The 13,351-nt window shown below is 41.6% G+C and overlaps 1 protein-coding gene across 4 annotated transcripts in view; it reads right to left on the reverse strand.

Moving 5' to 3' along the window:
- Positions 1 to 13,351, reverse strand: part of qsox2 (quiescin Q6 sulfhydryl oxidase 2) — a 61,185-nt gene that overhangs the window by 10,594 nt on the left and 37,240 nt on the right. For all 4 annotated transcript variants that reach the window (XM_064973813.1, XM_064973822.1, XM_064973796.1 and 1 more), the window contains 6 exons: positions 8,343 to 8,448; positions 8,030 to 8,120; positions 7,738 to 7,883; positions 7,324 to 7,473; positions 6,892 to 7,021; positions 6,652 to 6,774 (listed from right to left, as the gene is read on the reverse strand). In XM_064973813.1, coding sequence (XP_064829885.1) covers positions 6,652 to 6,774; positions 6,892 to 7,021; positions 7,324 to 7,473; positions 7,738 to 7,883; positions 8,030 to 8,120; positions 8,343 to 8,448 — 746 coding nt within the window. The remainder of the gene's footprint in view (positions 1 to 6,651; positions 6,775 to 6,891; positions 7,022 to 7,323; positions 7,474 to 7,737; positions 7,884 to 8,029; positions 8,121 to 8,342; positions 8,449 to 13,351) is intronic.

Genomic DNA, 13,351 nt, shown 5'->3' on the forward strand with positions numbered 1-13,351 from the left:
GCTAACGATAATCGATTCATAAAAGAGGTTCCCCACTTACCGATGTTGCTTGATCAGTGACATGAAAAGTGATCAAAATATATTAACAGTATTGCAGTAATTTCACCAGTTCAGATTATTTAGATTTTAGGTAGCAAAGCAATCGATATACTATCCTAAACTTGCTGAAATCGAGAGGCATCGTGCTGTCATTCATTATAGAAATGAGCCCTGGACACTTACCTTCACTCCCCTCAAAGATATTAAAGCACTGGAAAGGTGTAGATGAGAGCATGATTACATTTGTTTTGATCAGTCATGTAAATTTAAGTGCTGAAAACATTTTGGCACACTATTTAAAAAGAAGATTGAGAACAAGCTATAGGATGAAAAATACTGGCATTTTGGCGCAGGAAAAGCCGACGAGCACTAGCAAATGCTAGCAAACACACACACACACACACACACACACACACACACACACATATATATATATATATATATATATATATATATAGTTTTTTACAAATCGATACTTGGAGATAAAGTATCGACAGAATATCGTCCAAAATAATATTGCGATATGTAACTATTGATTTTTTAACCTAGCTTGTGTGTAGAGTGCACCATTGAGCTTGTGTCTAACCGCTGGTCACCCTCCCCTCACCCGTATATTTGGGGGAAAAGACTGCTGTTTATCCGCATAACGCTGATCTTCAACAAATCACAGAACGGCCCGTCTTCGCCAAAGTAAGTGAGGTCACATGATATCACAAAATAGCTAGCATTATTGAAACTATCTGCTTAACGTGGGGTTTTACCAAGTGTTTTTTCTCTTAATTTATGCTTTGGCTACAACTACAAGTTGATAATGTGTGTGATATCAACAGAGAAGTATATTTTCTGGGTGATTTAAATATTGACTGGCTCTCATAAAGCTGCCCACTCAAGAAAAAACGGCACTTGACACTTGTGAAATTGCTTATTCGAGTTACTAATAAGTGTGCACCCATTAAGAAAATGATTGTAAAAACTGTAAATCCCCTTGGATTGATGAGGAATTGAAAAATAGTATGATTGAGAGGAAGGAGGCAAAAGGTATGGCAAATAAGTCTGGCAGCCCAACTGATTGGCAAATGTACTGCAAATTGAGAAAGCATGTGACTAAACAAAAAAATATGAAAAATAAATACTATGAAACAAAAATAAATCAAAAGTAAAAAGCTTTGGAGCACATTAAATTACATTTTTGGAAAAAGGGTAACTCGGCTCCATCATCACAAAACCCACTGATATTGCCAACTACTTTATTTATTGGCAAAATAATCAAACTTATGTATGAAATGTCAGCAACAAAACGCTGACACTGTACATTCAAGTATATCTGACCAAATTATACTTTTGAATTCCATAAAGTCAATGTTGAAGAGGTGAAAAAAATGATTGTTGTCTATCAACAATGACAAGCCGCCGGGGTCTGACAATCTGGATGCAAAATTACTGAGGATAATAGCGGACGATATTGCCACATCTTCAATTTAAGCCTATTATAAAAGTGTGTGCCCTCAGGCCTAGTTGGAAGCCAAAGTCATTCCGGTACTCAAGAAAAGTAAAGCCCCTTTAACTGGCTCAAATAGCCGACCAATCAGCCTGTTACCAACCCTTAAAACCTGTTAAGCCTACCCCCTACTTTTTCAAACATTCTGTTAAAAATCGCGCAACATTTCAGCATCCTGCTACTCATGCCAGGAATATAGTATATGCATATGATTAGTATGTGTGGATAGAAAACACTGACGTTACTAAAACTGGTTAAATCACGGCTGTGACTATAACAGAGCCTGTGTTTCATCGAAAAGCGCAAGAAAAACTGATCACTGAAAACTGGAAAAAGTATGAATGCGCCACTTGCATGTATTGTTTATGGGAAACCAAATTTACATGGGGCTGAGATTGCAAGTCCTACAGCTTCCAAACGATGTCGCCAGTCTTGTCAATTGCCTGGGCTTTGTTTCTTGGTCAAACGAGTAAGAGAGAGCCCATTCCATCCGGTCTCCGGCAGGATGTTTTGGAGGAGAAATTTTCGACCATGAGTTCAAGACGTGGAGCTATTGAATACACATCGCCCCGTGATCAATTTGATAGATTATTAACGTTTACTAATACCTAAAGTTGGATTACAAAAGTATTTCGAAGTGTTTTGTGAAAGTTTATCGTCGACTTTTTTAATTTAAAAAAATGACGTTGCGTTTAAAAAAAATGTGTTTTTCCTGGATCTGATGGTCTTCATAAATGGACATTTTGGGTACACAAGGACCGATTTAATCGAAAAAAAAGACCCAATTGTGATGTTTATGGAACATATAGGAGTGCCAACAAAGAATCTCGTCAAAGGTAATGAATGTTTTATATTTTATTTCTGCGTTTTGTTGTAGCGCCGGCTACGCTAATTCCTTTGTTTACGTCCCCTTCTGGTATTTCGGCGTGTTGCCTGCTATCAGATAATAGCTACTCATGCTTTCGCCGAAAAGCATTTTACAAATCTGACTCGTTGGCTAGATTCACAACGAGTGTAGCTTGAATTGAGTACCCAGTATGTGAATTTTAATGAACGTTTGAGTTTTAACGAGTGCTATTAGCATTTGGTGTAGCGCATTTGCATTTATTGTTGGCAAGGTGGGACGCAAGCACGTCGGGTTGCCCAGAGAGGTTAATAAACATCTGGAAAAAATGGTGTTTGACCAGATACCATGCTATTCACAGTAAACAAATATACAGACTTTCACCACGCTTACAGGGAAGGTCACTCAACAAGCATAGCACTTACACAAATGACTGATGATTGGCTCAGAGAAATTGATGATAAAATGATTGTGGGGGCTGTCCTGTTAGACTTCAGTGCAGCATTTAACATTAACGATCATAATGTGCTGCTAGAAAAACTTGTGTTTTGTGGCTTTACACCCCCCTGCTATAATGTGGATAAAGAATTACTTGTCTAATAGAACACAGAGGTTGTTCTTTAATGGAAGCCTCAAACATAATCCAGGTATAATGAGGAATTCCCCAGGGCAGCTATTTAGGCCCATTACTTTTTTCAGTCTTTACTAATGACATTCCACTGACCTTGAGTAAAGCCAGTGTGTATGTATGTGGATGTCAACACTATACACATCAGCTACTACAGCAACTGAAATGACTAGAACACTTAACAAAGAGCTGCAGTTAGTTTCGAAATGGGTAGCAAGGAATAAGTTTGTCCTAAATATTTCCAAAACCAAAAGCAATGAATACATTGCTTTTAGTTTTGGAAATATTTAAAGAACACACTCTCAAATCATTCACTAAACCCTTAACCTCAACTACATCTCCTAATGAATAATGTGGAAATTAACCCTGGATTGTAAACTGTCATGGTCAAAACATATTGATACAACAGTAGCTAAGAAGTCTGTACATAAGAGAAGTCTGTCCATAATAAAGCGTGGCTCTGCCTTAACAACACTATCAACAAGGCAGGTCCTACAGGCCCTAGTTTTGTCCCAACTACTGTTCAGTAGTGTGGTCAGGTGCCACCAATATATATATTTTTTTGTTGCAGTTTGCTCAGAATAGGGCAGCACGGCTGGCCCTTAAAAGTACAGAGAGCTAACATTAATGACATGCATGTCAATCTCTCATGGCTCAAAGTGGAATAGAGATAGACCACTAATTGTTTTTGTAAGGGGTGCAAGCTGAATGTACCGAGCTGTCTGTTTAAAATACAGTACTACATAGAGCCATGACTACATGGAACTATTCCACATCAGGTAACTGAAGCAAGCAGTAGAATCAGATATAACATTTTTTTTAAAGGTAATAATACACCTTATGGAACAACAGGGACTGTGAGGAGACACACAAAGGTACAGACACATACATTGTGATATTGTTGCATTGTGGTATTACATTTTATATTGCAGATATGTAGTGGTGTTTCTGTATAGCAGTGGTAAATGACGAGTCAACAGCATGATTTGGGTATGAGTTGACAGTATGACTATTTCGAAATGCTTTTATTTTTGGCTAATAAGAATTTAATCTCAGCCACTAATTTCAATGGCTTGGTGGCACGAGTGGCCAGTGCAAGTTTTTCTTCATGTCTATCCCTGCTATACAGCAACACTTTGTTTACAAATGATGGAGTAAAACGTTAACACATTTTTGTGGTCGTTTTGGGCTCCCGAGTGGTGCAGCGGTCTAAGGCACTGCATCTCAGTGCTAGAGGCATCACTACAGACCCTGGTTCGATTCCAGGCTGTATCACAACCGTCCGCATCACAACCGGCCGCGATTGTGAGTCCCATAGGGCGGCACACAATTGGCCCAGCGTCGTTAGGGTTTGGCCGGGATTGGCCGTCATTGTAAATAAGAATTTGTTCTTAACCTTTTGGAGTTTGGGGGCGCAATGAAAAACGTTCCCATTTTAAACAAGATATTTTGTCACGAAAAGATGCTCGACTATGCATATAATTGACAGCTTTGGAAAGAAGACACTCTGACGTTTCCAAAACTGCAAAGATATTGTCTGTGTGTGCCACAGAACTGATGTTAGAGGCGAAAACCAGATAGAAATCCACCTGGAAGTGCCGCATTTTTTGAAACCGCCTCATGTCAATGACTCCTTATATGGCTGTGAATGAGCTACGAATATGAGCTTACGTTTTCCACGTTTTCCCCAAGGTGTCTACAGCATTGTGACGTCTTTTTAGGCATTTCCATTGAAGAATGGCTGTAAGGGACCATATATGGCATGTGGTCACATGGTGTCTCCCGCAGAAAACCTTGTGTAAAATACTGAGGTAGCCATTTTTCCAATCGTTTCTTATGAGAAACCAACTGCCTCGACGGATATATTATCGAATATATTTGTTAAAAACACCTTGAGGATGGATCCTAAACAACGTTTGCCGTGTTTCTGTCGATATTATGTAGCTAATTTTGAAAAAAGTTTGGCGTTATAGTTTAAGTATTTTTCGGTCGATTTCTCAGCCAAGCATGGTGAAGAAACGGGAGCTTTTTCGCCTACAAAAATAATATTTTTGGAAAAAAGGAACATTTGCTATCTAACTGGGAGTCTCCTGAGTGAAAGCATCCGAAGTTCTTCAAAGGTAAATTATTTAATTTGGTTGCTTTTCTTATTTTCGTGAAAATGTTGCCTGCTGCCAGCTGAGCCGAGCATAGCATTATGCCATGATAAACTTACACAAATGCTTGTCAAGCGTTGGCTGTAACGAATATTTTGAAAATCTGAGATGACAGTGTTGTTAACAAAAGGCGAAGCTTGTGTTTGAATATATTTATTTCATTTAATTTGCGATTTTCATGAATAGGAAAAGGTGCGTTATGCTAATGTGCTTGAGGCTATGATTACGCTCCCGGATACGGGTTTGCTCGTCGCAAGAGGTTTCAACAGATGTTACGTTCCCCAGTTTATGTGTTGTAGTTTGTGTATTTGCATGTGTTTATTTCAGGAAATGGCTTCCTGAAATCCCTCAAGCAGCTGATTGGTCGACTCCATGGCTAATTGGAGAGCTGACCCCGCCCCCTCGTCAAGACGCAGCTGTCTCCAATTACCCATTCATTCTGAGGCTATATAAATGCCAGTGTTCAGTTCAGGAGGGAGAGATTTGCTGGGAGGTCATTGCAGAGATTTTGCTAGAGATTTGCTGGGAGGTCATTGCAGAGATTTTGCTAGAGAGATTTTGCTAGAGATTTTGCTGGGCTGAGAGTTGGTATGTTTTGTGAGTTTGTTGCTCAGATAGAGCTTATTTGATGTCCTTTGTTTCTTAGTTTGTTTGTGAAATTGTTTAACATTCTGTTTCATTTGTTCCCAGGGGGTAAGGGGAATGCACCTAGGGAGTGCTTAGGCAAGAGGCCCGCGGGCATACATATACCCGTAGCATATTCGCTGTCTAGGCACACTAGGTAAGACCTGGGCGGACCACCCCCTTGTATTTTGGTTAGGGCACCAGGTGGTGCTAAATTAGGTAAGTAGTGGGTAGGCAGGTAAGATAGGAGAGGGGGGCTTTGAGATTTACTTTCTTTGCTTTGGTTCCGTCCAGCCCCTTTTCCCCATATTACCGTGTGAAGGAATGAAGTCCTGGTAAATGGTACCACATTCTGCCTGTTGTCATTCTTTCTTGCACCTACAGTCCATAACTTTTTCACTTCACGGAGAGTTTAGTTGTAGCAGGGTGTTGCGTTCCCTCTTCATAGAGGGGTGCGTAACAACAGACTTGCCTAGTTAAATAAATAAAATCGAACAAGAAGCAAAAATCAAGGGACTAACTGAAAGTGTTGTGAACAGTTTGTTACATCGGTTGTTTAAAAGGATAGTTTAACTAATTTGACTTCCTTGGGCTGTAGTTGTTTCCTCTAAACTGTTTCTACATTTGATTACTGGTTACATAGCAATGTTAAGAATAATCTGGCTAGCATTTTTGGTAAAAGTACCAATGCCAGTGGAAATGGATCGTTTCCATTAGAAATGCATTCAAGTACACCCCTTCTGCAAAAAAGGACACCCTCATCCACTTTACCAATTATTCCTGAAGGGCCCTTTAAATTATGCCAAAAGGCTATTTTATTTGAGCACTTGATAATGAAATATAACACAAATGCCTTCCTTACCCGCATCTTGTTGTTGACCAAGTCGAGGATGGCATCAAAGGGGATTTTCTCCAGGGGAAGACTGACCAGCCATTCCAGAAGAGTCTCTAAGAGTTTTACCACAGACTGGCGACCCGGGAAGAGCTGGGATTCAAGAATCAAAGAAAAGATAAATGTTACTCTGTTTCTCTAATAGAAACAAGAGGGTAAATATTGTTTACTTGTTTGTGCGGACCCACAACAGCCTTAGGGCACTTATACCTTTGCAACCACTGTCACAAAGTCTTTGAAGGTCTTGAGCTCTTCTCCCTCCAGGGTTTGGTGGGAAGCCAGCTCTACTCTCAGCAGGTAGTGCAACCCTGACTCAAGGTCTGCCATGTACACCTTGGACCTGGAGAAAATCAGGGAGACAGGTAGCCTAGCGGTTAAAAGCATGGACCAATAACCGAAAGGTCGCTGGTTTGAATCCCAGAGCAGACTAGGTGAAAAATCCTTTGAGCAAGGCACAACCCTACTTGCACCTGTAAGTTGCTCTGGATAAGAGCGTCTGCTAAAATGACAAAACTTTTAAAATCAGTGATGGGGCCTCGAATCAGACATGGTGGCACACAAAGAACACACATGCGCACCCACACATACCCACTGGTATCGTCTTCATGCATATATAAGATACTGTGTTAGCATCAGACTCACTTCTCAAAGTCCTTCAAGGCCTCAGCCGTCCCGGGACCTCGTGGCCCCTCCAGTAGGGTCTCCTGGGGTGCTCCAGAGGTGCTTAGCTTTCTGTGGACCCCTAGGAGAAGCTTGAGGAACGAGGAGAAGAAGAAGCGCAGTCTTTTCTGCCTGGTGATACAGAAATATCAGAGGGACATTTAAAATGCCTGGATTTATAAATTTCACTGACAATTGGGATGTAATATTATTTTTAAATAATAATTACAAGTTTGTAAAAAAATATATAAAATAATAACAACAACGCTATATTCTGTTCACATACAACCCACTAAAAGGGGATGCTATGCCAACTACAACAACACATTTGTTGAGTCTCCAACATTTGAACCAGAACTCCTGGGGAAGTAAATATAGTAGAGGTTGCCAACTTACACATGCAGAATGGCATGTGTTCCATTAGGGTGGAGAAGGTATGCTGAGGGGAAAGAGTTGATGCCAAGCTTCTCTGTGAGGCTCCTTTCTGAACTCAATGCCCTCTTCACTGTTAGCCCCCGATACATCATCAGGTCCAAGATAACCTATAGAACAGTAGACATTACATTATATATATATTTAAACCCCCCTATAAAGCAGCATTTAAGTTAAATTACTTTGATGTTTTGAAGTCTGATAGTATAAGAATGCCATGAAAGGTACAGTTCACTTTCATTTGAAATCATCATACCTCTCTGCCAACATAGGAGTCCTCGTTCTCAACAATGACAGCTGTGTATTGGTTGGATTTCTGACCAATCAAAGGCAATATATCTGCAGAGCTGAAAAGAGGAAATGAGACACACTCGATTTAATATGATAATCACCTGTAATGTGTGCCACTCACTTTTCATTGAGCGATTCAAAAATCAACCTGACAGTGGCCCATATTAGCAGACATAAGGCAGTGTAAAAGGACAGAGGTTATTTAGCAAACCATGGATTTGGCTAATTGTTCTGGTCCCAAGACTGTGTTGAAGGCCAAGGTGTGCCACTGGACAAACCTGTAAGGCTCAAGTGGAGGGCAGCTGACAGGCCAGTCCTGTCTTGTGTGGTTCTGGAGGAAGTTGACCATCAGCTGTCGCACTGTCTGTAGCTCCCTATCTGCACCTGGGGAGAGAGATGAGAATTGAGCTTGCCGATATTGATAAAAACCCATATCTCGATAAATTGACCCATAAATATATTCATCCACAATCTGCTCTGGATAAGTCCAGTCCTACTGGACTGGCTTAACAAAATGAAACCAAAATATTTAGACTGACCTCATCCAGTGTCCAGAAAAATGTATTTGCACTATATAAAATACAGTGCCTTGCGAAAGTATTCGGCCCCCTTGAACTTTGCGACCTTTTGCTACATTTCAGGCTTCCAACATAAAGATATAAAACTGTATTTTTTTGTGAAGAATCAACAACAAGTGGGACACAATCATGAAGTGGAACGACAGTTATTGGATATTTCAAACTTTTTTAACAAATCAAAAACTGAAAAATTGGCCGTGCAAAATTATTCAGCCCCCTTAAGTTACTTTGTAGCGCCACCTTTTGCTGCGATTACAGCTGTAAGTCGCTTGGGGTATGTCTCTATCAGTTTTGCACATCGAGAGACTGAATTTTTTTCCCCATTCCTCCTTGCAAAACAGCTCGAGCTCAGTGAGGTTGGATGGAGAGCATTTGTGAACAGCAGTTTTCAGTTCTTTCCACAGATTCTCGATTGGATTCAGGACTGGGCCATTCTAACACCTGGATATGTTTATTTTTGAACCATTCCATTGTAGATTTTGCTTTATGTTTTGGATCATTGTCTTGTTGGAAGACAAATCTCCGTCCCAGTCTCAGGTCTTTTGCAGACTCCATCAGGTTTTCTTCCAGAATGGTCCTGTATTTGGCTCCATCCATCTTCCCATCAATTTTAACCATCTTCCCTGTCCCTGCTGAAGAAAAGCAGGCCCAAACCATGATGCTGCCACCACCACGTTTGACAGTGGGGATGGTGTGGTCAGGGTGATGAGCTGTGTTGCTTTTACGCCAAACATAACGTTTTGCATTGTTGCCAAAAAGTTCAATTTTGGTTTCATCTGACCAGAGCACCTTCTTCCACGTTTGGTGTGTCTCCCAGGTGGTTTGTGGCAAACTTTAAACAACACTTTTTATGGATATCTTTAAGAAATGGCTTTCTTCTTGCCACTCTTCCATAAAGGTCAGATTTGTGCAATATATGACTGATTGTTGTCCTATGGACAGAGTCTCCCACCTCAGCTGTAGATCTCTGCAGTTCATCCAGAGTGATCATGGGCCTCTTGTCTTCTCCTTGTATGAGCTGAAAGTTTAGAGGGACGGCCAGGTCTTGGTAGATTTGCAGTGGTCTGATACTCATTCCATTTCAATATTATCGCTTGCACAGTGCTCCTTGGGATGTTTAAAGCTTGGGAAATCTTTTTGTATCCAAATCCGGCTTTAAACTTCTTCACAACAGTATCTCGGACCTGCCTGGTGTGTTCCTTGTTCTTCATGATGCTCTCTTCATGTGTCCCACTTGTTGTTGATTCTTCACAAAAAAATACAGTTTTATATCTTTATGTTGGAAGCCTGAAATGTGGCAAAAGGTCGCAAAGTTCAAGGGGGCCGAATACTTTCGCAAGGCACTGTATATCATTAATTATGCGCCTATAGCTTAATATTTCTGACAATTTTATACAAAAAAAACGATTTGATTTTAGTCTACCTTCAACTGATAAAAGGTTGATTGTGATATGATTAAGGGAAAACAATTACCCTGAGGATGTGGTGCCTGGCCTTAAGATAAATGTCATGCTCACAGAAATGTGTGACTCTCCCCTCTGTAACTAAAACAACCATAGTTGCTTTGAAAACTATTTTACAGCAATTGCATTTTGAGCAACGGCCATATGCTTGTGCTTCTCAGAATGCATCTCTCCCTACTTTGTGGGCACAGTGGGGAGAGGGAGAGTGGCATGCTCACACAGCAGCTGCTAGTGAAACGGGGACAGCCAGTTACTTTCATAGCAGGAATCAACATAACGAACAGACATTACTGTTGAGATGCATTGTTTTACAACAATCTACAGAAACTCTGTGTAGCAAAAATCACGAAAATTCCCAACGCAAGAAAAAAAATCAGTCATTTTCAGGTTTAATGTCCCAGCTCTAGATGAGAGGTTGACATCTGCACACACTTTGGTCCTTTATACAAGAGAGAACACAGTAGGCAGGGCTGTGAAGGTCATGGAATTTTCTGGAAGACGGTAATTGGCCAGCCATATGACCGGTCACCGTAATAACCGTTCAAATACACTCTACATAGCCATAAGTATGTGGACAACCTATCAAATTTGTAGATTTGGCTATTTCAGCCACACCCGTTGCTGACAGGTGTATACAATCGAGCACACAGCCATGCAATCTCCATGGGTAAACATTGGCAGTAGAATGCTCTTACTGAAGAGCTCAGTGACTTTCAACATGGCACCATCATAGGATGCCACCTTTCCAATAAGTCAGTTCATAAAATGTCTGTCCTGATAGAGCTGCCCCGGACAACTAAGTGCTGTTATTATGAAGTGGAAAACTCTAGGAGCAACAACGGCTCAGCCGCAAAGTGGTAGGCCACACAAGCTCACATAAAGTAACCACCGAGTACTAAAGAGCATAAAAAGAGTCTCTGGAAACAACGTCACCACACGGGTTTCCATGGCCAAGCAGCCGCACACAAGCCTAAGATCACCATGCGCAATGCCAAGCGTCAGCTGGAGTGCTGTGAAGCTCACTGCCATTGGACTCTGGAGCAGTGGAAACGGGCTCTCAAGAGTGATGAATCATGTTTTACCATCTTGCAGTCGAACGGCTGAATCTGGGCTTGGCGGATGCCAGGAGAACGCTACCTGCTTGAATACATAGTGCCGACTTTAAAGTTTGGTGGAGGAGGAATAATGGTCTGGGGATGTTTTTCATGGTCAGGATCCTTAGTTCTAGTGAAGGTAAATCTTAACGTTACAGCATACAATGACAGTAGATGATTCTGTGCTTCCAACTTTGTGGCAACAGTTTGGGAAAGGCACTTTCCGATTTCAAGTTAATTGAAAAGGTATGAGCTCTGCTTTGTCTTTTGCGCAGCTGTACATACTTCAGTCATTCACAATTTGACAAACACTTGATAATGTATTGAATTTCTCCGCGGCATCCCATTTGTGTGGCCATAATGCACCCTAAAAAAATCCATGCCTTTCGCGACCAGTGGCCGTTGTGCCCTTCTTCCTGAGTTTTTTTTTTTTATATTTTTTATTTATTTAACCTTTATTTAACCAGGTAGGCTAGTTGAGAACAAGTTCTCATTTGCAACTGCGACCTGGCCAAGATAAAGCATAGCAGTGTGAACAGACAACACAGAGTTACACATGGAGTAAACAATTAACAAGTCAATAACACAGTAGAAAAAAAGGGGAGTCTATATACATTGTGTGCAAAAGGCATGAGGAGGTAGGCGAATAATTACAATTTTGCAGATTAACACTGGAGTGATAAATGATCAGATGGTCATGTACAGGTAGAGATATTGGTGTGCAAAAGAGCAGAAAAGTAAATAAATAAAAACAGTATGGGGATGAGTTAGGTGAAAATGGGTGGGCTATTTACCAATAGACTATGTACAGCTGCAGCGATCGGTTAGATGCTCAGATAGCAGATGTTTGAAGTTGGTGAGGGAGATAAAAGTCTCCAACTTCAGGGATTTTTGCAATTCGTTCCAGTCACAGGCAGCAGAGTATTGGAACGAAAGGCGGCCAAATGAGGTGTTGACTTTAGGGATGATCAGTGAGATACACCTGCTGGAGCGCGTGCTACGGATGGGTGTTGCCATCGTGACCAGTGAACTGAGATAAGGCGGAGCTTTACCTAGCATGGACTTGTAGATGACCTGGAGCCAGTGGGTCTGGCGACGAATATGTAGCGAGGGCCAGCCGACTAGAGCATACAAGTCGCAGTGGTGGGTGGTATAAGGTGCTTTAGTGACAAAACGGATGGCACTGTGATAAACTGCATCCAGTTTGCTGAGTAGAGTGTTGGAAGCAATTTTGTAGATGACATCGCCGAAGTCGAGGATCGGTAGGATAGTTTTACTAGGGTAAGTTTGGCGGCGTGAGTGAAGGAGGCTTTGTTGCGGAGTAGAAAGCCGACTCTTGATTTGATTTTCGATTGGAGATGTTTGATATGAGTCTGGAAGGAGAGTTTACAGTCTAGCCAGACACCTAGGTACTTATAGATGTCCACATATTCAAGGTCGGAACCATCCAGGGTGGTGATGCTAGTCGGGCATGCGGGTGCTGGCAACGATCGGTTGAAAAGCATGCATTTGGTTTTACTATCGTTTACGAGCAGTTGGAGTCCACGGAAGGAGTGTTGTATGGCATTGAAGCTCAATTGGAGGTTAGATAGCACAGTGTCCAAGGACGGGCCGGAAGTATATAGAATGTCGTCTGCGTAGAGGTGGATCAGGGAATCGCCCGCAGCAAGAGCAACATCATTGATATATACAGAGAAAAGAGTCGGCCCGAGAATTGAACCCTGTGGCACCCCCATAGAGACTGCCAGAGGACCGGACAGCATGCCCTCCGATTTGACACACTGAACTCTGTCTGCAAAGTAATTGGTGAACCAGGCAAGGCAGTCATCCGAAAAACGGAGGCTACTGACTCTGCTGATAAGAATATGGTGAATGACAGAGTCGAAAGCCTTGGCAAGGTTGATGAAGACGGCTGCACAGTACTGTCTTTTATTGATGGCGGTTATGATATCGTTTAGTACCTTGAGTGTGGCTGAGGTGCACACGTGACTGGCTCGGAAACCAGATTGCACAGCGGAGAAGGTACGGTGGGATTCGAGATGGTCAGTGACCTGTTTGTTGACTTGGCTTTCGAAGACCTTAGATAGGCAGGGCAGGATGGATATAGGTCTGTAACAATTTGGGTCCAGGGTGTCTCCCCCTTTGAAGAGGG

Source organism: Oncorhynchus masou, chromosome 1, assembly GCF_036934945.1.
Source record: "Oncorhynchus masou masou isolate Uvic2021 chromosome 1, UVic_Omas_1.1, whole genome shotgun sequence".
NCBI lineage: Eukaryota > Metazoa > Chordata > Actinopteri > Salmoniformes > Salmonidae > Oncorhynchus > Oncorhynchus masou.